Source organism: Pterocles gutturalis, unplaced genomic scaffold (genome assembly GCF_000699245.1).
Source record: "Pterocles gutturalis isolate BGI_N339 unplaced genomic scaffold, ASM69924v1 scaffold36490, whole genome shotgun sequence".
NCBI lineage: Eukaryota > Metazoa > Chordata > Aves > Pterocliformes > Pteroclidae > Pterocles > Pterocles gutturalis.
This window is the reverse complement of record NW_010142079.1, coordinates 15,969-43,399: the sequence shown is the minus strand read 5'-3', so window position 1 is coordinate 43,399 and position 27,431 is coordinate 15,969. Positions and strand designations below refer to the sequence as shown.

Sequence of the window (27,431 nt, the reverse complement as noted above, 5' to 3'; positions counted from 1 at the left end):
AGTTCACAGGCTGATCCTTAAACAACAAGTACAAGACTGTATACCTTGGAGACAATGAAATGTAGTTCACTGTCACATAAGCTGGTAATTTGGCCTGGGTTGCTGAGCTCTGGCTTACAACACATGTATAATGAGGCACTGAATGCATTCTGCATCCTCCTACAAAGCCAGCACAATATTTCTCTATGTAGTTCTGTAGTTGTTAGACTGCATTTTCCAAAATGCTTACAAACTCTTACAACGCTGATCAGGAGCTAGATTTATTCTCCTAACGTTCAGGTCTGTGGCAAAGGTTCTTGCCTTTTGATAGAAGAAGAGAGACATTTCCCGATCCACAAGGAAGTTATGGTAGATGATTGCAAGTCTTGTGTAAATCTTCAGTTGAGCTTTTTTATTGCCCAGGTCCATGGCAGCAGCAAGTGCCAGATGATAATAGCCTGCTGCGTCGAAGGGATCCTGAAATAAGAGACAAAGATAGTACCCTCTGTAGCACAACTGGTGTAAGAGGACATGCAAGCTCAGTTTATTAGGTATCAAACAAGAATAATATAGATTCTGAACTTCAGCAGGTTCTCCCACTTTATTATTTACATTCTAAATGCATAAAACCAGAATGTGGTAAAACCTGATGTTGTGAAACATTACTCAATGTAACTATTTTCTGCAGCAGTTTTTAGTATTTCTTACCTTAAGGTCATAGAATATAATGTCTCCCAAGATCAAGTACACCTTGACGTAATACAGTGTTTCCTCCTCAAACTCCAGAGGAGAGGAACAGAGGGACAAGGCCTTTAAATAAAAGTGTTCAGCTAGTTCACAGTGACCCAAATGATGATGGATGGCAGCCAGCCGATGGTAAGCTATTCGTTCATTTAGCTGATTTCCTAATGAGATAATGTGTGAGTCAGGATAAAACCAAAGAGACAAAGTAGTCAAATAATCTCAAACCAGAATACATCTATGCTGTTTTTTGTTTTTACTTCTATATGGTATTTGCTGATCTTTTAGTGAATAAAACTAATTTTTCTCAAGAGATACATTGCCAAAACCTGCCCTTAAAGAAAAATCCCACAGAATTCCTGAATTTCCCAGTGTAGGATTTGACAGTGTCTGGGATTTTCTTGAGAAATAACTACATTCACGTCTCTCATGTATAGATATACACACCTGGCACATGCTTAAAAATAATACAGATAGATTATTTTGAAAGTATAGTAGCTAATGGGATTAAAGACTCCCTTGCCCCTCCCAGTACATACTTTACATCAAAAGTTATGATAAAGAGATGGTTTTCAGACTGATCAAAATAACCTGTCTGTGCATGCATGCAGGAGTAAGAGGGATCTTCATCAGTTGAACAGCTCTCAAATTTGAAGAATAGTCAGTTTGGAAACTACCCTTTACTGTTTTTTATTACTTTTTCATGGGTCAGTTCACCAGCAGGGCTATGAACAAAGCTGAAAGAAGTATATGACACTCAGAAGTCACTTGTGACAATATTATTCATTAGTATTACAGCTTAACTGTGAGAAGAACACTAAATTTGAACTTGGAATCCCAGGTTTAATTCTATGTTCTACCAAAGGTTCTCCATATGAGCTTAGAGTTAGAAGAGACAGCAGTAGAGTTGTTCATTCTTGAATGGAAGCAAAAATAGTAGTGATAGTATAATTATGAAATCCTGGCAAGAAATCTAACTGAATTCAAAGGAATAAGGCTTTTTAGAATTCTGCCTTAATTTGGAAGTATCGGTAATATTCAGTTGTGATAGAAACTGGTCTTACCTAAACTGACACTGAGCATAAGAGATGCTCTTGCATATTCCAGACTTTCCTCGTAAGCCTTTAGATTCACCAGCAATTCCACCAGTTTATTGCATAATCTGAGTTCAGTGTTTTTGTTGCCAGTCTTCACAGCAAGTGGAAGAGCCTTGTCCTGAAACAGATAAGAACAGCTTAGGTACTGCTGAAACCCAAAACATGCAGTGACAGGCTTCCATTTATGTCATGTCAAGCAACGTCTGGTTTCATTTTGCTCTTTGCATAAAGCATCTGTCACCAGAAGGGGAGCTGCAACAGGTGAAATCTATTAACACCAGAATACTCGGCTGCAATAGGTTATAAATCATTTGCTGAGAGGATCAGTTTTTGGTTCAACATTTATAGAACACCTGCTGTGATGGAAGGGTACATAACTATCAACGCAGTGGAAAAAATGCACAAACCCTGTAGAAAGTCACTGCTTTCTCCTTTTCCCAAGTACCATTGAAAAATATGTCTCCAGCAGCTTCAAACAATTCCATTCCTAAATTTGGATCTCCTGTGTAAAGAGCTGCATCCTGGGCAACCTGAAAACAATGGGGAAAGAAAAAAAATCCTGGTTAATTCTTGGTAAAAACATCATAAATATTAGCAACTGAAAGAAGATCTTGTTAAGGCCTCTCAAGATAAGATAGGAAAGACTATATTTCATGAGACCATGCGCTGTCTTTTTGGTACCCTGGTTTTGAGCAGGCCAGCAGCAGATGCTGAAGAAGGAACGTAAGGACCTGGGCACATACAGTGTTACCATCTTCCTTTTTCTGGCGATAGCATCCTGCTACCTTTGTGAGCACTCTAAAAACAGTAGTGCATTCGATAGCTGCAACATATTAAATTTAAATTAAATCAAACCTATGATAGAAATAAATCTAATTACAAGTTAGATATTGCTAACATTGCAGATTTAAAAGCCTGTGAAGTTAATTGTGTAAATAAATGCAGCTCTTCTATCCTGTTCTTCTGAAATAAAGATACGCCGTGCTAGCAAAGAAGATTTAGTGACAGGCAACATGCATCTTCCCCAAAGCAAGAATGCCAGGATACTCTGTTATTGATAGAATAAGTAGTATTGATCAAGGTGGCTTGCACACAAAGGAAGATGAAGAATCTTGCTTTGATGTTGTGATCTTTAGTTTTCAAATTGCATTCAGTTAATACAAGTTCAGGTCTCTACTTAAGCACAAAGGCAGCAATCCTTTTCAGGCTATCTGGGCTTCAGGCACTTATGGATTCTGTGGCATCACAGTTTTGGAAGCTGTGTTTTATACACATGTTAAGATGGGATGACTTGCACAAATTACTAAAACAGTAGTCTACCTTTTAGTGGGTGGATTCTTGCTTTGAGTCTTTCCTCATGGGCAGACACTGACTCTGTTCTAAATACCATACATGCACAGTATGGAATACACATGCATGTCCCTGGCCCACTCCTCCTCTTGGAGGAAATACAGAGGATTGATAAAATTATACCACATGCTGATTTGGCTTTTGTACCACCATGTGACTGACTTTGGGGCTATCAGCTAAAATAATTTAGAACAAGAAATAATAGGCTCGTAGCACAATCTCTTCTTCTAAACACATTTATTCAGTTTTCATGGTAAGTATTCAAAAGTGTAACTTAATTGAAAGCAAAAAAATAATTAAAGTAGCCCCACATATTACGTCTCAGTACATGTTAAACATGAACTTGTTTCGTATGTTTTTCTGCTTTGTGAAGTTTTTTTCAAAACATCTTAACAACAGTTGCCTGATTATTTTATTTAGAAATCATATTTTGATACCACTCATACAGCCAAAACTCAGATCTTACTGTATACATACTGCACTACAAGGCAGCACTCTCCCTTACAACAGGACAGAAGTATTTTTAACCCCTTTACAAAAGCAAGAAACTAATTCCCCAAATAGTTCAGTGAATGGCTAGGAGCCATATAGACAACAGAGTCAGATCTGGGCTGCAGTGCAGCTCTGAGAAAGGCTCTGAATCATCCAGTTGCAGCCACCACGAGGGCTAGATCCCAGTTCCAGGTCGTCTTTCAGTCTATGTTAGCACAGCAGTAGAAGCAGAAGCAGGTCCCAGTTGGTTGCAGGGGGTCCGAGGTGTGCCAGCCAGGTGCCTCTGGTCTCACTGTTGCAAAGGCAGCAGCAGCTCCAGCTGGCTGTGTGCCAGGCTACGCACAGGCACAGGAGGAAAGCTTTAGATGCTTTGGAAATAATTCCCATAAAAGCTACTCTGTTTTCCTGGGGATCTGGCCCACAAGCCAGCATGCTAAGGTGATTATTATCTGTTATCCACCAGCAAGTAGCATGCATACATGGTTTGATTGCTGTGGTGCTGTAGAGCTGGTAGATGATGACAAAGAAATGAACAGAATTTACAACAGAGCAGGCACTAAGAAAGGTCACTGCCCAAAATCATTCCAGAGTCAAGCAACAGATTAAAATGAAGCACCACTGGAAAATGCTGAGGCTTTCAGCTGTTAAACATTACGTAAATGGTGTTTCTATATGTTCAGAACATCAGTTTGCAAAATCTCTGGGATCATCATACTGAATTAACTCTTATTATGCCACCTGCACCATGTTAACACGTACATGCCTTTAAGGGTTGACAACATACCTGAATATAAAGATCCACAAGCTCATTCTGCCTCAGAATGTAATATATCTTTCCTGCCCGTAGCCAAGCATATGCTTCTTTCTCTTTTTTCTGGAGATCTATAAATATTCCAAGGCTTCTTTTGGTACATTCCAGAGCTGACCTGTAAGCCCTGAAACCGGAGAAGACTGCTAATCACTGCGGGGTTCTTCTTCAGAATTGTGAATGTTCTTCATAATGAAAAAAGCTTTATGTTAACGTAAAAAACAATTTGTTTCCTCTATTCAATGCACAATTATAATTTCTCAGCTATATTACACTAGTAACTAGCAAACTCAGTCTTCTTCCTTTTTTTTTTTTTTTTTTTGTTCCATGTTTCCTGTTAGATTGTTATCACATTATGTAATTTCAGGATAGTTTAGTTTAGATGTGTCCTTCCCCTCCCTCAGACTAGTGACAGGTGGAAAATATTTCCTCATCTTTAGGTCTTCTATAATTTATGAATTTTTTCCTACAAACCTCAGAAAGGAATTGTGTCTGTAAATATTTTTTTCTAAATATCACCTAGGCATCTAACTTAAACACAATTCAGACTAATCATCAATTGTAGAAAAATTCGGAGGGGTGGAGGGGAAGGCAGGGAGAGAATGGGACACTACATGACTAGTTCTACAAGCACCTAAATTATCAAATCATTGGGCAGTGCAATTTTCTTTAAGTGTAAGGGCACTGTGCTCTCAGAAGAGTAGTTTTATACTCTTCATTGAAAAGACCTGTCAGAGTGATTGAACTTACAGTGCTTTATACCAGACGTAGAAGCCCCAGACTCCCTTATTAAATTCTTCCCTTTCCTGTGATAGACTCCCATCTCCTTGACCTGGTGCATTTTCCTCCAAGCACAAGACACAAATATATGAAAATACAACATGAACTGCACAGTTACAGTGAACCCTTACACACTGCATCTTTAGAACAGCCTACTTAGACCTCCAAAGAGATCCAAAATGAATCTAAAAGTGATATGCTCCCTAGTATTTCACGCTATCAAGATTCCAGTTCTGTGTCAACAAGGTATCTCAGTTGAGGGGAAAAAAATAAAATAAATTTACCACTTCCTGGTTCTTAGAGAAATTGAAGAGAGAGACCTCTCACTCTTTTTATACTCATGAGAGCAAGTCAAGATCCACTGAACAAGCCTGACATTTCAGTCTTCTCTTCTTTCCTAACAGGCTGCTAACATGAGGAAAGGCAAGAAGGTAAAGCAGTCTAACTCAGCCCAATTACTGAATGCCACTTCCAGCCCTCCTTCAGGATTTTTGCTTTTACACCAGACAGAAGCATATACCAGTCCGTAACTTGGAACTGGTCAGACTGTGTCCCCTGGTGTGGCCACAGTAATTTACAATGAAGGTGGTGACACCAAGGACATCACTCTTTTCATTTCTTTATCATAGACACATATCCTTGTTACTCATGACTGTTAAAGAATACTGTGATACTATGGTCCAATATCATATTGAGTCCGTGCTATTATCTGGTAGCCTGCTAAGGTTACACAGCTAACTTTATTTGGGAGCCAGGCCACTAGGATACATAAATTCCATGTACTACATGCACACAAAGCAGCAGCTTCTCCAGAGAGTTAAATCCATCTGCAAATTCCATGTAGTTTGAAATATTAACCAACTCCTTTGAAGAGCCTTTCCAAAGGAGTTTTGCAAACTATACCATTAAACAACACTGAACAATGCAAAGTAAAGTACGTGACACATTAGGAAAGTTAGATGCTTAGACAGCAGCCACTTAAAGCTAAAATAAGCATCTGGTCTTTCCACAGCTGAGGATACTTTTTCATCCTTACTAAGGCATGCTTGAAAATACCTGAATCTAAAGAGATCCCCTGAAGTTGGATACATTCAGAAAAATAAAAGCTGCCTTAAAAACCACTTTAAAAATTGTCTAAAGAGAAGTCAGTTTTTTCAATACAGCAAAAGAAAAATGGTATTTTGAAAATAAGAATAGAAACTGCTGGAGACTGACACTATGCAGTTTTGCACAGTCTTCACATTTATGTAAGTTTTGGGAAAAACCCAGACATTTCCTTAAAGAGAAACACTTGCATAGACACAAATTGATGTCTGACCTGTTTGGACTATGCCATTTAGTTTCTAATGGAAAAACAGTCTTGTAAAAGTCTAGCATCACAAACAAGTCACGTGCCAGCAATAATCCTAGATCTGTAGCAGTCATCAAGAGTTGTGTAACATATCTTTTAATGCATTTACACAGGTTTTAAAAATAATTTGGCTCTTGAAATGAACATCTTGTCTCCCTTAAGAGATGACAGTTACTTAAAAAAAAAAACACAAGAGAAATTTCCACTAGCACTGGACCCTTCAATTATAATAAAGTGTATTAGGAAAGCAGAGTAAAATAAGATTAGTCACATTCAGCTGTTGGAAAAATTGATATCTTTAGGATAACAGAAAAGTTACAATCAGAAAAAAAAAAAAAGCAAGGTCATTCAGCATGTCTCACCTTTCTGTTCCTAATGACAAATAGAGCTGACTAATGGTTTCCAAAATTTGTCCCTCCAGAACTTTGTTGGACATCTTTCTTGCTAAAGATAGTTGATATTCATTGTAGATGACACACTGAGCCTCGTTGGGAACAACTGCACTGTAGAACTGACACAGCAGTTTAATTGCTTGTAGTTGACCTAGGAAAATAGATTGGAAATACTAACACGAATCTCTCTTTTAGAATGAAAATTAAATTAATTTTAAAATAATTCATTCTTACTGTTTCACAAATTCAGCACAGTCAGTGAATAGCAATATAAAAGTCATAATAAGAAGATTCCACTACCAGTTTTTCCACCCCTGAAGTTAACAAAGAGGTTACTTCAAACTATCTCCAAAATAAAACAGTAATCTTACCTGTATAAGCTGCCATAACTATGGCAGCAAAAAGCATGAGTCTTCTAAATAAAACTATTTATGCTAAAGTATTCCAGGTTACTGATTGTTTTCATACCTTTAAACTCAAGACTGGTGCTGTTTGTACTGACAAAGATATCATGACTTGGAAATGTTATTGAGCATAAAAATCTCTTTACTTTTTATTATTTATTTCTTTCTTAACATTTCATTTTCTCTGTCATTTCTGACAATCCTAAATACCACCAGAAGAGCAAGTCAACACATATTTCTCTACCATTATGAGACAGAGCAAAGATTTCAATCACTTGGACAGCTATCACATAAGTGGACATAAAAAGTTTTAAGGAACTATAACATAGCTATATAACAAACATTCCCAAACAGGGTACATTTTGTAAATTTGAGAGAAAAAAAAATGTGCTTACTTTCCAGATGATTCGTCTCTATTGCAACTAAAAAAGCCCATTCGTAATAAAACCTTCCTTTTTCTCTTTGAGTTCCACCAACATAGTAACATCCCAACTGAAGAAGGACTTGGATAAAGTCTTGGCCGCAGTCCATGCATGGAAGTTTGGAGAATAGCTTCACTGCCCTGATATAATAATGTTCTGCCAGCTTGCTGGCTGCTGCATGCAGGCAAAGTGCCCCAAAATTAGCCAGGGCTATAGCTTGATTATGGGTCATATTGGTCTCTTCTGAAAGACGCAGTGCTTTGTAGTAGCTCTCAGCAGCTTCTTTTGTATTGTTTGTTCTTTTCAAAGCAATAGCAAGCATATTATAAGCAATGCCTAGTTGTTGAGGATTGCTCCATGAAGAGTCTACAACAGCATTTAAAATGGCTAAAGCCACATCATATTGCCTGTAAAGAATGTATAACCAAGCAAGTGAAACCAAATAGTTAATAGTTTCCTCTGGCTTAGCAGAAACATCAGAGTGCAGTGCTTTCATCATGTAAACAATGGCTTTTCCATATCTTCTGTGGTGGCTGTACAGTTTTGCTAAGCTAAGACAGATAGTGCTGCGTAGTCCTTGCTGCTCATAAGTAAACACAGAGGAAAGTGCTTGTATGAGGTAAGGTACAATTTGGGATGGGAGTATTTGCCTGACTTTTCTCAGGCCATAGAGCTTGGGAGCATTTTTGATGACTAAATCAATCCTTTTCAAGGAATCCATTGAAGTACTGGAGCTCTGGGAAGAGGCGACCTTTATGCAACTCAATACAATATGCGGCAAACATTTTTCATTGTAGGACTCTGCTAGTTTGAAATAACAGTTGTTTGATAAGTTGTTTTGTAAACCCAAATCATTAAGCAACATTTGAAGCCTTTCCAAGAAGGGCAGTGCCTCCTCATGCTGTTTGCGTGCACCGTAGTGTTTCGCCAGTAGAAAGCACGCCCTTGCCTCTGCGTGTTTGTTCTGACTCAAAATTGTCCTCTTCAAAGCATATTTTAGAATATCTGACTCCAGGTCAGCACTGGAAATGTAGTTGGGAATTCCCATGAGAAGAGATGTAGCCTTGTCAAAAACATGAGCACATTTTTCCTTGTTCTTCTGTGTCAAGTAGATGACTGTTAGGTTTGTGTAAAGGGCAATTACAAAGTACAAATCACTAAACTCTCCAGCTACTGCTCCCAACGCTTCCTCAAAATACACTCGAGCTTGGGAAAACTTCAGCTTTTTAACACTGAGCCTGCCTAAGAGAAAGCATAGCCTTGCTAGTGCCCAGGACATTCTTTTCTTTGCTGCTTCCCTTGCTAATCTAAAGAAACTAACCAGTTCTTCTTCTTCTGAAAACCCATAAAACATGCTATTGATAAATGGATAAGAGAAGTCATACAGGTTTTTGAAGTTTCTTACATACTCTTTTCTATTTAAGAAGAGTAACAATGACTCAAAGGTGTCAGATGCTTGAACATCATCTTGACCTATGTGGAAGCAAGGTCCTTCAGGTGGAGGAAAGATTTCTGTATTTGGAGAGCTAGCAGAATCCTTTCCTTCAGTAGTTGGCTCTTCTGCCTGGGTGGCCTCCAAATTCTTGAAGTTCTTCAGGAGTTCTTCTATCTTGCCATTCTTGCTAGTGGATCCTGTGCTAGAATGTGAACATGGAATTTCTGAAATTCAAAAATAAATTACAAATCACAATTCATGTGTGCATGCACACAGAGGTCTTTGATAGACCAACAAAAACATTTATCAGTAGAAGATAAAACATTCTGTAGACATATTGCACTTTCTTAGTAGTATGTCTAGGAGACAAGACAAAGATGGGGAAAAAGAGAGATCAAGAAGGATCAGGGAGGAACAAGCGTGGGACACCGGAGGAGCAGGACCCGCCACGTGTAATCAGGTTGCTGATCAGTATGCTTGTCTAACCAGGCCCTGTGCCTGATCCAACACTATTCCCACTGATGTCCAACATCAATCAAATAGGTTTGTGTCTGGGTGTATATTCAAAAAGTGTACACCGAGTGTATACTCTCCATTCTCTCTGTGTGTATATGAGAGAGATGTGACAGTGAACTACAATTCAGACTAATTGGTAAGCAGGAGACCAGAATCTGGAAAGACACGAGGTCTGAACTGGAGGCTGGAAAAAGGGCCCAAGGTCAGGGCATGGATACTGGGTGGACTTAATGTCTGAGGGAACTGGGAAATTGAGCATGCACGTAAGTTGAGTAAGAGTAGACCTATATCCTGATAGAAAACTAAGGCAGGTTAGCCAGCAAGGGTGCATAAGACTGAGCTATTTGAATTGTTCAAGTCTCACGTGGATGCCATGAGGGTATCCGTAAAAGTCTTGTTCTCCTGTCCACCTTATCTCTGTGTGGTCAGCCATGCCTGTTTAATGTGCAATAAGATCTCTTCTTTCAATCAAATACCAACCCTTGTTCTCTGCTGGCACATATTAACTTTCTCAAAGTTACCAAGTTTTGGTCATTGATTTAAGTTCTCCTAGAAGTGACATTGTTGAATATTTTACAAATATAGAAAAGACAGATGTGCCATAATTTCTTTAGTCCTCCCACTGTTATCCAGCCAAGGTAATAAGCCAGGGATGCAGTCTGAAGTCATAGTCAGGGCAAAGCTTACAGCTGCATATCAACAGGAGCATATTGAAGTTACAGATTTAGAACTCAGTTTCCTTAGAATCTCATTTCTGAAACTGTTCAGCAGAATCATAAATATAGAAATTGGTATTTAGGAAAATGTATCACAATACAAATAATGATAGTGACAGCTTTGCAACTAAATGCCAGAGGGAAATAATTCTGCATCCTCATCAAAATATCTCCTTTGGGAAATTATTTATGGGATGAAGTTTCCTAGCAGACAGAAAATCTGCTGGAATTCAAAGTCAGCATTTGCCAGGTGCCCCGTAAACAGTATTTTGTCCTGTTAAGCAACATGGGGAAGTCAGGGGGTGGTGCATGTGCGCATGTCACAGCAATAAAAATAAATCATACAATTTGCAATTGGGTAGCAAGATCTGAGAAAGACATCTGATATCCATGAAAACCCACAATGTCTTACAACAAAACCTAGTGAGAAGGGGTTAAAGCAAACCTAGGAAAGCAAACAATGAGAGAAGAAAGTTAGAATGTGAAGAGACATTAAAAAGAGAAAAGCTGGCAAAGATACCAAAAATATCAGAAGTCACATTAATTCCATGTAAAAACTGTGTGCATATGAAGTATTACCACATTCATGAGCTTTCTGAAATTCTGGTTCTTCTAACTGGTCTGTAAGAAAGAAAAAATACATGTTACTTATGGTATCTTAGCTCTTTTTCAGTTTTAAATATCCTAAAATAAGGCTATTTTTTTATTTTAGAAGTCTTTGTTAAAAGAATTGGATGTGTCCTGGAAATAAGAAGAGAAGAAACTTCTTAGTCCAAAGGTAACAGATACTAGGGACTTACCCTCCTGCTGATACAACCATGCAGAAAGCAGGGAATTATCATGCACCTACCAATGCTCAGTAAGACGGAGGGACATCCGCATACAGCGCTTCGAATTAAAGCCAACCTACTCTGCACAAGTGATGCATCACTGCGGCATTAAAATACAAGTGGGCAGTGGAGATACAATCATTCCCCACAACCTGCCCTTAAAATGAGGTAACAAGAAGCCCTTAATATTACTGAAGTAGGTTTTAGCATCACTTGCACACATTGGGGAGGGATTTAATTATTTGGGGTAGTTTGTGTACGTAAGAGTGTCAGACTTTTGTAGCCACTCCAACAGCATGCAGATCCAAAATACCTGTATCTATTCTTTTACAAAATATATCTTTAAATTCTGTAGACATTACTACTATAGATCTAGTTTTAAATGTTTAACATAGCACATGTGTAGAACATTTAAGAATTACTATTTTGTGTAGAAGATATTTCTCAAGGTATTTCAGTTGTCATGCTACGTTTCAGGATTATATTCACTGCCTTTTGCACAGTAGATACAATATAAGTATATGAGGGCTATATCTAAAAGCAGAGGCTGACAGAACTACATCTAAGCTGATGGAAAGCTATTTTACTAGCCTTTAAGAATGGCCTCTCATTGACTGTTTACTTCTGGGTCTCCTTGCTTTAAATGCTTTCCTGACTTTGGTGGACAAATGCCACAGAGGTTTACAATAGATGTAACTTAATGCTCTGGATATCTAATTGGGGAAGTGCTCATAAGTAAATACATCTCATTAGACTGATATAGATGGAAGGAATTGAAACCCCATTTACTCAGATCTCACAACAAAACATGAGGTGAATATTAAGAACACATGCTCTAGGTAAGTTACATTGATCTACTGTGCAATTTAAGAGAAACAGTGGTGAAGATGATACTATTAGCTGGGGAAAACGTGAAAAGGAGTTGGCACTTGCAAAGATTAGGGAAGAGATGAGACATGGTGAAAAACCTGCAACAGGTAAAAGTAGCAGTATGTCCAGTAAGCCCATGAGATTGTTTTAGTACCAAATAGAGGTCTGACCTTTTCTTCCCAGGCTTTCATTGGAGAGAGGAAGGTGAGATGTGGAACATAGTTTTGCACATTGATGTGACTTGCATTTTGCAACTCATGTCTGACATGCCCGAGTTACTGTTCACACATGTGCTGATTTGAAGAATTAAACCACTGCACCTGTGTCAAACCTACAGGCCAGCCTCTTTGGATAGTTAGATACTTGACAAGTGTACGCACTGCGACAGAGCATCCTGTGGTGGGATAGGAAATTGCTGCCCCTGTTCAGTTCAGCAAGACAACTACATTACACTACCTTCCACTGAGTTTGCAAAGGTGAAGCCACAGTTACCCAAATTAGTTTATGCAAAGCAGGAGCACCTAGAGAAATAACAGCTGTATCACAGATGATGCAGCTAAAAGTCTACTTTTTCCTTTGTATGAATAGATTTTGCTGGTTTTGTATACCTTTGGAAGTTAAATCAAGCATGAAGAGGTGTATGTTTGCATTAGCTGTCAATAGTTATTATGCCATCTTTCCTAAGATGAATGAAGAGCCAGCAGTGTCTGGGTGAACATACTGCCTTTTATAATGCAGCACTCTGACAGATGAGAACTTGAAGATCTGTCAACTCAGTAACAGTTTTTAAAATCCTACTGTTTAATTCACTCAGAAATAGACAAAAGATATCTAAATGCTCTACTGAGAAAAGTCTTGCATTGAAAGCAGCAGAGATGATCAAAAGAATTTTTACATTCCATATCTGTGATCAAACTGAATATCAGCATATTTAAAAGGAGGTGTAAAGGCTGGAATCTCACTGAAATAGCAAAAAATCAGTTATAGGAGGGATATAGGAACTGCATACATATCACTTTCAGTAAAAAGGAGTAAAGCTCATACCTACCTATTCGATACACAGAGCAAACATCTGTAATAGATGTTTGCTTCAACAAATGTATCACTTCTTCCAAATTTTTTTCTTTTGAAAAAAAAGATAGCTCTTCAGCTTCAAGAAAATCCAGGTCTTGTGGTCTAACAAAGAAAGAAGCAACTTTGAAGGTGTCTGAAAGTAGATTTGTCACAAGGAGCTCACTGCATGAGCCAAATTTGAGCTTGTTAGAGAAACTAATACAATCTTTACATTATAGGTCCTGCTGTGTCCAAAATTAGTAAGAGCCATATTTATAAATATACATACAAACTGGTGATAGCTATGCTTGCAGCTAACAGTTTCTGCCATATCAAAGCAAGTTTTATGTCTGTGTCACAGTGTAGCATTTTATGACAGAATTTATTAAAAGCACCAATCTTTAAGGACATTATGGTATTGATTTTCTAATATAATCTTAAAGGTACACATCAAATGGACCTGCAAACAACATTTAAGAACTCCTTGTTTCAGCATGCAAACAGTCCAGACATATTAGTAAGAGCAGCCTCTTTACATTGTGCCAATGCATGCTGAAATGCAGTTTTTACAGGTTTCTGTCTGCATGATGAGCAATTATTTTTAAGAGGCAGCCCATTTGAAGCAAGTGAAGGCCTTTAATCGAGGGTACTAGCAAAAACAGAACTTGGATGCTTGAACATAAATCTTGAGAGACCAGCAAAAATTGAATCTTCCAGAAGAGTAAAGCTTCTTGGATTTCATGATCCAAAGAATAGAGGCTATGCCAGATATAACAACTACAACTAACTGCAACAGATATACAGCAACCCCTTTTCCCGTTAAGAAAATTGGGTACAGGCTGATAAGAATTTCAAACATTTAAGCAAACTTCATATTCCAATTTCTTTGCATTTGTTTTGACTGATACACACTATGACAATTCTCATTAAAAAAACACAAACAAAAAACCACAAACGTGAGTTTAATATTCAGTATTTTAAAGCTCAGGAGACTAAGTCTCCCTTTGTTTATGAGTTAAATTCGTATCACTTACTTATTTCTAGGTAAGTCTAGTTTAACATAAGTTGTCTTTACAAAACCTATTTGGCCAGTAAACACATGTCTTCCAAGAAACCACTCCATGCATTCAGTGAAGTAGCCGAGGATCTCAATTTTGTCCCCTTCCTGGAAACTAATCTCTTCCAACACAACACTTTCATAATTCATCACAGCTATACAGGATCCCATTGCTGTGTAATAAAGAGATAAATAATATCTGCAGATCAAGTAATATAACAATACAAATAATAGAATTACAGCTCAGCAGAAAAACATATTTAGCAAAAGACGTTCCTGGAACTTGCCAGGTGCACATCTTATGTGGCAAGATTCAAAGCATCTAAACCCAATTGGTTTACTTTGAGCAATTAGAATTCTAAATAACAGCATAAAACACCTACTTTCCCAGCCATCAGAAAGGAAAATCTGAACTGTTTTCAAAATTTTATCAAATTCCATCATGAAGTAACAAAAAGAAGTGTTTGGGTCCCTACTTTTCTCTCTTAATTAAGGGCTCTGAACTTGGGCCAGAGTGAAAACGTTTGAACCAACAAACAAAAACCTTATCATATAAATAAGTGGACATTATAGTGGGGGTCTGCTAAAGGCCACCTGAGTGGGAAGAGCAAGCAGATGAGGCCCTCTATAGACAGACTGGAGCAGCCTCATGCTCACAAGCCCTGGTCCTCATGGGAAGCAAGAGACATGATTCTTCCCCTCTACTCTGCTCTCCTGAGACCACACCTGGAGTACTGCATCCAGCTCTGGAGTCCTCAGCACAGGAAGAACATGAACCTGTTGGAGCGAGTCTGGAGGAGGGCCATGAAGATGATCAGAGGGCTGGAGCACCTCCCATATGAGGACAGGCTGAGAGAGTTGGGGTTGTTCAGCCTGGAGAAGAGAAGGCTCCAGGGAGACCTTACAGCAGCTTCCAGTGCTGAAAGGGGGCTACAGGAGAGATGGAGAGGGAGTGTATGGGGAGTAGATGGGGAGGGACTCTTGATCGGGGAGTGTAGGGATAGGATGAGGGGTAATGGTTTTAAACTGAAAGAGGGTAGATTTAGATTAGATATTAGGAAGAATTTTGTACTGTGAGGGTGGTGAGGCATGACACAGGTTGCCCAGAGAAGCTGTGGATGCCCCATCCCTGGAGGTGTTCAAGGCCAGGCTGGATGAGGCTTTGAGCAACCTGGGCTAGTGGAGGGTGTCCCTGCCCATGGCAGGGGGGTTGGAACTTGATGATCTTTAAGGTCCCTTCCAACCCAAACCACTCTGATTCTATGAAATATGGCTATAGACCACTCAGTACAGTATTAAAACCAACAGGTATGGTAGAAAATAAGCAATATTTACTCTCTAACCTCAGACTATCTCTGTGAGTTTTATTTCTCTAGCAATATTAGATAAAGCAGTACATGTGTAAAAAAATCCACAATAATTCCATTGGTGCATTTTCTTATTTCTTCAAGTTTGATAAAAATCTACAGAGGCATCCTCAGAATTACTCTGTGCTGCTTTGTGCACCTAATTAATACATTATTTAGGAGAAAAAGGGGAGATAGAGTTCAGATTTTACCTCAAATTAGACATGTCTAGCCATATGTTTTGTAGAACTCTTTTGTCATTGCTTTTATGTTCTTGCTAATTCTACTGAAATATAATTTTGAATGCTGTTTTCCCATCCTAACACAGTGGGGAAAAAATACTGAACCTTTCAGAGTCTATCCTAATGAAAACACAGAATAAGTTAATTTTATATTTTTATTGCTGATGCTCAAATGGAGTTTCTTACCAACATTCTTGGTGGATTTTGATTCAGTTTTGTATGCAGTATCAATAGGATTAGAATACATTCTAAGAAACCATCTGAAAGCAGAAAAAGAAATTGAAGTTAGCATATGAAATACTCTACTAAGTGTTGTGACAATAACAGTGATATTTTAAATCCATTTGGAAACAGATGCACCCCTCCCACAATTATCTTTCCATTTCAGAACTGTCCATACACTTCAGACACAGCTGTGTTTTGAGAAATATTAGTAGTGAAAGAAGCATTGTTTCACTCAGTCAAACCCAGCAGAGGAAGTCATACTATTTCTTCTTGCCCAATCTCAATAGGAAAATTCCAGCTTTTTAACTACTAAGAGCACTAAGAATGAATTATTTTGTGGTGATTGCTGAAGTGAGTCCATGGATATAATTTTGGTTTTATAGCAATTTTGTGCTTGGATGTGAGCTTGACTGCATTGAGGTGTATGGATCCTGTCAATAACATTGAGTCAAAACACTGGTAGCCTGTTATTCACATTTCCAAGCATCCCACCCATTACTACTCATATTTCCAAGCATCCTGAAAAAGGAATATTCTCACTTAGTGTTATTTTAGAAATGTTTTATTTCACACTCAAGGAGAAAAAAAAAGCGATATCTAACTCACAAGGTAAATGATATTTAAATGCTGCTCTGCAGGCATCTTTAGTAATTTCAGTTGTGTGGTATGGAAGGAAATAGAGCATTTGTTCTCAGTGTTAATGCAAGATGAAGTTCCATAACAAGCTACCATTTAGAGACACCTGTGTCTAAGCAGACGTGAATGTATGAAACAGATGCATATGAAATAGTTAGCTAGAATTAGGTACCTACTGATGAAAAGGGATCAATGGCACTGGAGAAGCATTAGACATCATGGTCGTGTCACCATCCACTGATCCACCTGTTACATCTTCAATAAAAGTCCCAGGCTCAGAATAAGTGTTCATTTCTTTGTCAATAGCTGTTATCTTTGTTACCAGATTGTCAGGACCTAAAACAAAAAATGCCCCTAGAAAGCAAGTAGTGGAGCAGATGTCATTTTGTGTAATGTTTTAGTGTCATATAAGATTTAAAACTGGCTTCAAAAGCATCAGTAATATTCAATTAAAGATAGGAAATCTGAGATGTCACAAGAATTTTCTAATAGATATTCTTACATTTCTGTCTAGCTTCTCTTTCAGTTAAAAAAAAAAAAGAAGAGCTGATATGTTCGATGAAGTGTCAAACCTTCTCCTGCTGCAACATTTTGCCGCAAATTTCCTAGACATATGTGTATCTGTATTCCCCAAAGAACACAAGATGTTCCTATTACGTTGATCAACAATCCATCTAGCCCATTGTTCTGTCTAACAGAGGCAGCAGGTGATGCTAGTTAGGAGAAGCATATGAGATTGGCAGCTATCTGTAATCTCTCTTCTGTACAACTCCAGGATCTGGAATAATATTAAGCTAGTTGGAATGTATATCCCTGCCTAATCCCTTTGGCATCCATTTATGGACCAGTTGCACATGAATTTGTCTGATCTCCCTGTGATCCTACTGACCTCAAGCCTGTTTACTTCTCTTCTCTTTCTGGTACACTGAATGACTGGATTTAAATTTCAACTTCATTAACTATTTGATAAGGTTTTAATATTTGCTTTTAGGATTTTAAAGAAAGGCACTACTCAAAATTTAAGTTTTGAGTGTACAGTCTTCCTTACCTTCCTGTAGTAGGAGGCTTCTGTACATCAAGTTTAATGATTTTTCATTTATGTAGACTTCAATGCCTGTTTCTTCCTCTTCTTGAGAATAGAGCCAGAAAGATTGATCTAGAAATAAATTCTCCATGCAGTGATTTATAAAACCTAGAAAAAAAATAAAATCTATTTTCTTTGCAGTTTTACAGTATTGTGCAGTAAAACAACCTTTCAGAAAGTTAGAGACTGGGGTAGGTATTCTGATAACTATTATTGCTTAACTCATAATATATAACCAACTTTACTACATAGTACTGGCAATATTGGCAAAATTACATCTATTAACAGCTACTTCTGATGTTTAGCTCTCACAAACTACACCTAGAAGGTGCACAACTTTTCTGTGCCTTGTCCTGCTAAAACAGTCCATGTCCTCCCCTTATGAGGGTTCCCCATAGTTTCGCTACACTAGAAACTTTTGGAGTCTGAAAGAGGGAATCACCAGCAAGCTCTGAGCAGCAGGCTCTTAGCACCACTTAATGACAGATTACTGGAAATAATCTTAAACAATATCTTCATAAATTTCTGTTGCCCGATTCATCTGTGCCAATGTAAGCAGAAACTGTGCCTGGTTATCGGATTCCTGGAATTTCTTTGGGACAGAGATGATACTGCATACTAGAATTATGCAAATCGGAAGAAGGTGGTGCTTGATCTTGGAAACTGCGACTCCTTACGTTAGGATTTAGAGCTTTCAAAGCTATTTGACAGTTACAGCGCAATCTGGATTGGTGTATCATAATCAGCATGGTATAGACAGCAGATTATTACTTAAATAGCCAACACTGATACATTAGCTAACCCTTTACGCCAAGAGTTACAGTGAAGCCAAAAAGGTGGGCAGGTCAGTGATTAGGGTGCTATTCTGCTATTTGGAAGACACTGAATCAACTCCCTCTTAGCCACAGCCTTAACTAAGAAGAAACCATCTTCTTGTGCTTTCTCTGCAAAATTGGATTAAACCAGTATTTCTTCTAGTTCTCTAATGAGCATTTAAAAGTACAAAATAGCGAGTAAATAACAAACATGAAATTAAAGGTCATTCTTTTAAATTGGTCTGATGGAAACAGAACAATTCAGTAGCAATGCACACAAAATTGTCCATACACAGAAGATAAAAAAAATCAGGTGAGGAAAATGACCTGATTCAAATGTTATTCTTCAGAAAGGACCTCTGAAGTTATAGAATATTAAAAATGGAACTCAGAACAATGGCATCATATTGTTACAAAAGGCACTCTCACATTTAGAAAGAGGACTGAAGCATGCAGAACACATGAAGCATTCTTTGTTTTACTTGATATTTCCTCTGAAGCCTTACAACTCTGTCCAGTTTGCTCACTGCTATTCAGGAAAGATGTGGAACAACTAGAAGAGTCCAGTGGGAAGCATGATCAGAGGACTAGAAAATGCACTCTGTAAATAAGGATTAAAGGAATTAGGGTTGATTTTCCTAAAGAAGAACAACACTGAGGGGAAGTGAGGGTTAGAAGTCTTCAAATAGGTGTGAGTTTGGTGCAAAGGAAGAGAAATAAGCTCTCTACATTTGCAGTGAGCAGAAAAAGCTATAAAAGCATTTAAGTTGCAGCACAAGTTAGACTTAGGACAAAAACACCTGGATTGAAATAGACTTAGAAAGAAAATATGATCTGATTCGGGGGTATTTAACTCAGATGAGACATCTGCCAGGAACAATAAATGTTCTCTACTTTGGGACAAAGGCAGGGAGGGTCTTCTTGGACTGGGGCATCTCCCCAGCCCTATCACCAGTACAACTTCAGGAACACTATTTACTGCTATAAGAAGTTAACACAAAGAAACTCAAAATTCTTTTCAACAAGTGCCCAGTCAATCACAAATTATGTGCAGAGAAAGAAAAAAAAGCACATTGAACTGATGTATGGTGAAACAGCTTTACCCAGTGAGTGGTAGGTTAGAAACTTCCATATTTCTTCAAAAGTTTTAAATGTCACCACTATTAGATCTTGATCACTATGAATAGAGAGAAGTCTAGCAGAGAGCTCCTAAAAGAAAGCAAAATCAATATTTTAATTACAATTATACCAGATAAGAGCAGAATTTCTCACTAAGTAACACTCTTGCTAAAATGCTATGTATTAATAAAGGTAAAAAAAAAAATCCAGGATTTTACCTATATGAGATCACTGTTCTTTAACACACAGCTACAACATACAGTGAGCCAAGCTTTAATCTGATTTTTTTTTTTTCTTAGCAATTATACCAACAGTTACAGTGAGGTTAATTTACAGAGGAATTAAGACCTCAGGAATGACCACAGTGAGGCTAAAGGCCTGTCTGGTTCAGACACGTCTGTGTATAGTGGCCAGTATTCTCCATTTAGAGTGTGAAAGCCAGGTAAGCATCTAGTGGTACCTTCCAAGAATATTCTCCTAGCACATAGCAATTAACAGCTTAGGAACTGCCTTTGCCAGGCATGTGGGCATTAATATTAAGTAGTGGAAAGGGTTTCTTTGTTTGTTCATTTGTGTTTTTTTTTTACTTAAGAGTTCTCTATGTCACTTGAAGCACTAAATTTTTAGGATCCCCAACATCCTGGTGTAGGTTAGCCTCAGAGCTCTGTACACATGTGAAAATACTGCTCCTTTGATGCACCCTTGAACCTGCTACCTTTCAGTCTTTTTCCAGAGAAGACATCAAATAGTCATTCCCTAGTTCACTCTTTCACTGGTGGCTCATACCTTCTCCTTCTCTCACATGGTTAAAACAAATATATTGGGGTTTTTTTTTTTTTTTTTTAATATGCACTGAGATCCTTTTCTCCTCATTTGTACTGGTTCGAGTTGCTAGAGTAGCATTAAATTGTGCTTTTAACAAAGATGAACAATGATTGCTGTAAACAATAATGATGGATTTTATAAGGAACTTCAGAAATGCTAAAAGGGAGAACTACATAAACCTTCAAATAAGTGAAAGAAATATACATTTGACTCCAAAAAGTGGTACTACACAGTCTGGTTTCACTGAAGTTAATAGCTTAAAAAAAAAAGAGCACTCCAATGATGCTGGCTACCATCCTTCAGGGACATACAAAGAACTGTGGCAATTTATGAGACAAGTATCTGAACCAGGATGTCAGAAAATAAATCATATGCAAAGCTAACAGGTATAATGCTACTGTATCATTTCCCAGTATTATACCGTTGCTCCCATCACATCAAATTTGAAATACATCGTAAAACAGTTTCAGGACTGATCAAGAAACTGATTCTAGCTCTGGGAAAAAAGTTCTCTCAAACATTTTTTTCAGATGGAGTTGATCCACTGTTTTTATGACTGCTATGTCATGATTTTAAAAGATCTCTGAATTAATTCTGTTTAATTTCCATATTTTCAATTGACACAACACGAACAGATTAAAATAGTCATTCCTTTTTGAAAACAGAAGCCCAATTTAAATCTTTTCAACAGGCATATTTCATCACCGCTTTGATCTTCTGCATGCCCCTTTCTACACTAGATTAAATATTAACAAGAGCCTGAAATCTATTAATAAATTGCCAACACATGTGAAAATATCTCAGCCTCAAGGGCTTTATGCACTGCTGAATATCAAAACAACATTCTAAGGAAACTTATCATTATAAATCTTGCTTCCTTCAAAGTCCTTTTCCCAGCCTGTTTCTAATAAGGCCACAAATCTCGTCTATTTGTACACTGTTTTCCTTCTCCTTCTGATCCCTTCTTCCTTTCTCCATCTCCCCCTAAACAAAAGCCAGAGCAGAGCATCAGGAGTACAGACTGTTGTCACAGCCACAGAATCAATAGCCTGGTGATGGAGAGTTCACAACACATGAAAGGAAAACCATGTAGAAACACATGCAGCCGAGACAGTCAAAGCCATAACTAATTAAGATTTCAGTGTTTGGCTTGCTAGCGAAGGAGGCTGGAACCAGTGGCTCAGACAAAAAAGGGACACCAAAGGTCAAATGGTATCATCCTGCTTTTTCATCAAGAGGAAAATGGAGACTTTAATATGTATTTGTAGAAAACCTCATTGGTTGTAGAGGACAGGTTTCCTATATGCAAACAAGTTAAAATCAGTAAATAAAAATTGGCCAACCCTATTTGCTATTTAAAGCTATGGCCATCTGGCCCTACTGGTCCCATATTTATGCTGTTCTCCTTCAGACTTCCTCTTTGGCTTAGCAGTGGGCTTCCTGGGTAAACTGCATGCCACAAATGACTCCAAGTGACTGGAAACTGAAGTGAAGAGTCAATATGAGAGCATATTAAAAGAAATCAGAAAAACCATTATTTACTTTTATGTGAATCAGAGCAGAATGTATCTAAAATAAAAGCCTTCAATATCTTATTTAGCTAGAGTTGTTTATTTTGCATCCCACTTTGGTGTTTTAGTCTTTTTCCCTGATTCAATATTTCTAATGTCTCCAGATAATTTTGTGCCATGAGAAAGTGTTCACTTAAACTCAAGCATAGAGTGTGTATGCTCCCAAGTATCTCACAGATTGTTTCAGCAGCACATGGTGTATTCTCTGAATAAATAAAACCATTCCAACGCAATTGACTTACACTGAAAACTGCCATCACCTCCCTGCTGTCATTTTCCAGAAGACGGAGCTGCCCTCTGAGCTGTCTTTGGAGTTTGGGATCAGGACATCCACTCTTTCGTTTTACCATCGTTAACTTCAAGGAGATATCTGGAGAAGGAGATCCATTTACATTCCTAGAAGTTTTGTGAATCAGCTTTGGGGAACCAGAAAATCCTTCAAAATCATAGAAGCCACATTAAGAACTATTTTTACAGCTTCAGAGAGAGCCACACAAAAAATTGAGCTACTGCATGTTGGCTTTGGTTTTTGGTTTGGTTTTGTTTTTTTTTTTTCATTTTTATTATCCAGTATAGATGGAAGCCTAACGTGAAATACAAGATTTTTTTCAGTTGCATAACGAAGGCTTCAGCTATACAAAGGAGGGTAATGTGAAAGTCTGTAAAAATTGTGGGAGACAACTGACAACTGGGGATGGAAAAGAGGGAAGAGGAAAGAAGCAAGCAGATTGGTAATCTGTCAAATTAGACAGTTCTACTGACATTGAGAATATGCCCAGATTTCCAAATCTCCCATGGAAAATTGAGGCAAACATATACTAGAATAAAAAAAACCACCCGACAGATAGTTCAGCATGTTATAACGCTTTATACTAATCTGAAGTTCATGGTTATCCGACATGTCACTCCAAGACTTCAGAGGGCTTCTATACATTGAATATTGAAAAAGCTGTTTCTCAGCTGAGCTGGTTGAGCAGTACCAGAGTATCTGAAAAGTTAGATGCCTGTACTCAGATCTTGACATTTGCAAATGAGAAGCTCGTACAACAACTAAGGGTATAGTTACAGCTAGCTCCTCTCAAAGAGGATCTTCAGTAAAGCTGCTTTCCTTCTACATGTCTGTTAATTTAACTCAATAACAGTAAATCATATTCATAAGCCTTCAGATGGCCAGATGGGCACTTATAAGCCAATAATACCCACTCAGAATTCCAGTTGCAATTGTGTAAATAGGTCATGCTTCCAGCAATACATGGGATCGTTGTACATCCTAATATTCCAGCTTCTACAAGTTTCACCTTTTCATCAGGTAAAAGATATTTTTCACATCAGAGTCTAAAATGCTGCACCTTAATCTCTTTTTGGAGGACCTTCTATATATATGTCTCGAGAATTCTTATGATTAAGTCCAAATTACCCATTACTTTAATGTCAGGAAGAAGGGTGGCTCAGAGATAGATACAAAGCAGTGTTACTGAACTACAAACTTCTCTGTTTAAGATGTGGCCATATAGTCAATTGTTAGTACAAAGAACACAAACTAAGTCTTTGGATGTTTCTCAGACCACTGTTAGGTAACAGTATTGTTGACCTTTTCATTTTGTCTGAAGCCATAAAAGATATTGGAGCAAAAGATTTACTTAAAAGTTTCAATTTTTGTTTTACATAATCAGATTTACTTCAAGTTAAATTCTGTTTCTAAAGCTACATATTTAAATCTTATATACAGTTAATATTACTGAAATAATAATTACATTTAATTAAAACTGTAATATGGCTGTTTCTGCCAAAAGGACTATTAATAATGCCTTATGGAAATGAAACATGGGCCAAAATCCCATTGCACCTATGGTAATCTTCCTGTCTGCTCCTGTGAGATCTGATTCACACCCTCAGTCAAGAACAACTCAGATTCTGTATGGAATGAGGCTAACAGGTACGTAAGCACAAATAATTTCACTACAAATAACCATATGCCTGGGGGAGACTGTCTACTGCTGATGTGACTTATCAGTCAAGCCAGAAAACAGAGCACATCCCTGGGTGGTTTTTCAATGGTTGTTTCTCTTCGTCCACAAGTAAGAGAAAGGAAGTGTGACTGCACTCCCAATTCACAGAGCAGGCCATGAGTCCTCCAGAAGGGAATCCTGCTGTACCTGCTTACTGAAGAATTGCACTCAATTGCCATTTCATTTAAAATACAGCATTAAAAAAAAAAAAATGAGACTTGGAAGGGCCACAAACTTAAAAAATAAAACATTTGAAGAACTGAAACCCATATGTAAAATAAGCAATGAAATGTTTATTTGCTTTTTTTTGATTAGCCATTACAATATCATCCATAAATTGTTTCTGGCTTTTATACCAATTAGTAAGTTACTTCCCTCTTTTTGTGAGAAATTCTCAACTGTTGGACACTTCACAGGTGCCATAAAGTATATTATAAAGTCACAGGAGTGACAACTGCAAATGTTGTTGACATAGCTGTGTCAATTAAAAAAAATAAGCAGTAAGAAAAGTATTGTATGTATAAGATACGATGGAAGAAAATGTCTTACCAGTTGGAAAATTCCCTGCTTGACTGGGAAGGGTCCTTGAACTGACATTCGTGCATTTTTCACTTTGAGAACACTCTATTATGATAAGTGAAAGGAATGGTTAAGTGCAGTTTTTAAGTCCATATAAATCACACTAAAAAAACCACAGACAAAACTCCACACTTGAAAAGTGTTTGATGCATTTTATATCTAATAAAGCAAAATAACTGTATTTCTCCCCTTCCTGCTATATAATTCCCAAAACCACAAAAAGTATCTGAACATCATTCCTCTCCTACTGGGGAGGAAGTCAAATCTTGATTTTATCATTTTGGTTGGAAGCTTCAAGATGATGAACTGGTGGGAGGAGCCTCTCAGGAGGCTGAAGTCCTGTTTGGGAGGGAGCAAGGGGCAGACTTCATTTTCTCTTCCTTTGCACCTATACTGAAAAATGGCCTCCATTTAAGCTTCAGTGGTATAAATTGGCAATGATATGAGTGCCTTGTACCAATTTAATACATGGAGAGAAATAATCCTTCTCTATTTCTTACAAGCTTAATACTTGTAAAAAGAAGTGATTTGAAGTTTTAGAAAAATAACACAAAATAAGTATACTTCATAAAAATCTGCTTTTTTTTTTATTTTCAGCCCAATTTCTTACAGTCCTTTTGGAAATGATACATTTTCATGCTGAAGAAACACCCACTCCAACCAATTCCATTTTCTCAAGGTTCCCTTGGCAAAAAAAAAATAAAAAAAAAAATCAGTGAAGACAAGGCTTAATATTTCTAAGAATAAAAGTGGGAGAAATAGATCTTTAATTTGTGAAAGAAAACTCCTGAGGCAATTTTCATGTATCCTAAGATATTTTCCTCTGCAGCTCTGTTCTTAAGAAAAAAATTTGCAATATACTAGGACGTGGTAATTTCTAAGTCTTCTGCATCTTCCCTGGAGTACATCTGTTGGTGTTACATGAACAAAGTCATACAAATAAATAAGGATACATAAACACAGAATTTTCCTACTTCAGAAAAAAGGCAGTAAGCAGTAAAAACATCATCTTCAAGGCCAATTATTAGCGTATAGCAGAATTAGAAATTTCAGTTCCCAAGCAGCTGGTTTTTTATTGGGTTTTGGTTGCGTGTTTGACAGTGTTTGTTTGATTTTTTTTTTTTAAATCTGGATTCAATTATTTGTTTTTAAATAGAAATTTGATAGTAAGCTCACTACAGTGTAGGCTGAGTATTTAAGGAAAATTAAAAACTTAAGTTTCCCACAACTTCTGGGACCATACTTAGTTGTAGTTCTGCTTTTTCTTGTTTTAGTCAGAAGTACAAATACAGCAATTGTCACAACTTTGACAACATGTTATAAAATTATTTGATCATCATTTAAGAGTTGATAAAGACAATTAATTTGCATATATTTTTGGTATATGATCTTGCCTTCACTATTATTTCAATATTACCACATATGGACTTTCCTTGAAAGGTATTTATCCAGACATGAATATCCAGTGGGTAACACTTTATTTAAGAACTAAACCTAATTTCTATCACTTTTAGGAGAAAGCAAAAACTATGAGCAAGCATTTTATTGTTCATGGGAGTTCAGTAGTTTGCTATCAAAATTGAGCAAAAGCGTAAGAGTTACTATAAACAGTTCCAGTGTTTAAAACATATTTAAAGTGCTATAATTAGATTCAAAGGCTTAACATGAACTCCATGCCCCATTCCTAATTAGTGGGATGACTTGCATACTTCTTGGCAAGCTAAAGAGAAACTTTATACTGCCCTGGGATGCTTGTACCTGGTATTCTTTGATGTCGGCAGAGTTGCAGTTGTGAACAAAATGACATTGCCTAAGCCATTGGACATGTAGTTTTAAAATGAAATAGTTTTTCCATGATTGCTTGAAGCATTTTCATATTCAGAAAGCTCTCAGGCCTACTATAAAGTAAGAGTTAGGCTACTGGTTTTGAGAGACAGCCACCTATGCCACTCCACCCTTCCACCCAAAAAGTGTTTGACTTGCATGTTTTCACTGAATTAAGCATGTTTTCATTTGCAGAAAAATAAAGATAGTTTTACATCTTTAATGAAAAACAGAAATCTAAATATTTTATTAAGATGGAAACATGCAGTCTAACTTATCTTTGCTTCTGAATCTTAGAGATTATAGCAAAAAGTGCTAGACAGAGTACTTGTGTTTCAGTATTCTGGCTCTTGGGTTCTGATAATTTTAATCTCAGTTTATATTAACTAATAGGTAATCCATTTGTCTGCCCAAAGCGAATTTCAATATAGACCATTTAATAGTCCAATCTACACAGCATTGCCACAGAGGAAATACAGCGGTTTGTTTTGTTGCATTTAACAGTTGTACATGTATTTAAAAAAAAAAAATCAGCTGAAAAACACACGACAGTTCACTGCTTGCACACAGCAAGCAATGTTTAAAGAACACAGTAATTAAAATGCAAAGAAACGTCAAGAGCAGAGTGACCAGGATAGATTGATCAAGGTCTTACCCATTTCTTCTTGCAACATATCCATCCGGACTCCATCGGTGACAGTGCTCATGGCAGCATTGGCCTCCGCACCTTTCCAGCCGGATCCACACCTTCTCTCCTCCATTTCTTTCCTCTCCGAGTTCCTGCCTTGCTTTCCCTCTAGGCTAAGGGTGATGGGGTTAGCACCAAGAACCGATGCGCTGCCTGCCACTGTCAAACTCTCCAT

General features: G+C 37.6%; 1 protein-coding gene across 1 annotated transcript; it reads right to left on the bottom strand.

Moving 5' to 3' along the window:
- Positions 1 to 27,431, bottom strand: SH3TC1 (SH3 domain and tetratricopeptide repeats 1). The gene is made up of 17 exons (XM_010084249.1): positions 27,224 to 27,431; positions 24,715 to 24,789; positions 22,399 to 22,526; positions 19,745 to 19,850; positions 17,791 to 17,934; positions 16,919 to 17,096; positions 16,068 to 16,141; positions 14,271 to 14,466; positions 13,232 to 13,359; positions 11,063 to 11,104; positions 7,790 to 9,475; positions 6,961 to 7,141; positions 4,444 to 4,594; positions 2,225 to 2,347; positions 1,785 to 1,935; positions 688 to 884; positions 1 to 456 (listed from the first exon to the last, which is right to left on the bottom strand). The coding sequence occupies exons 1-17, from the start codon at positions 27,429 to 27,431 to the stop codon at positions 226 to 228; spliced, it is 3,999 nt and encodes a 1,332-aa protein (XP_010082551.1). The 3' UTR covers positions 1 to 225.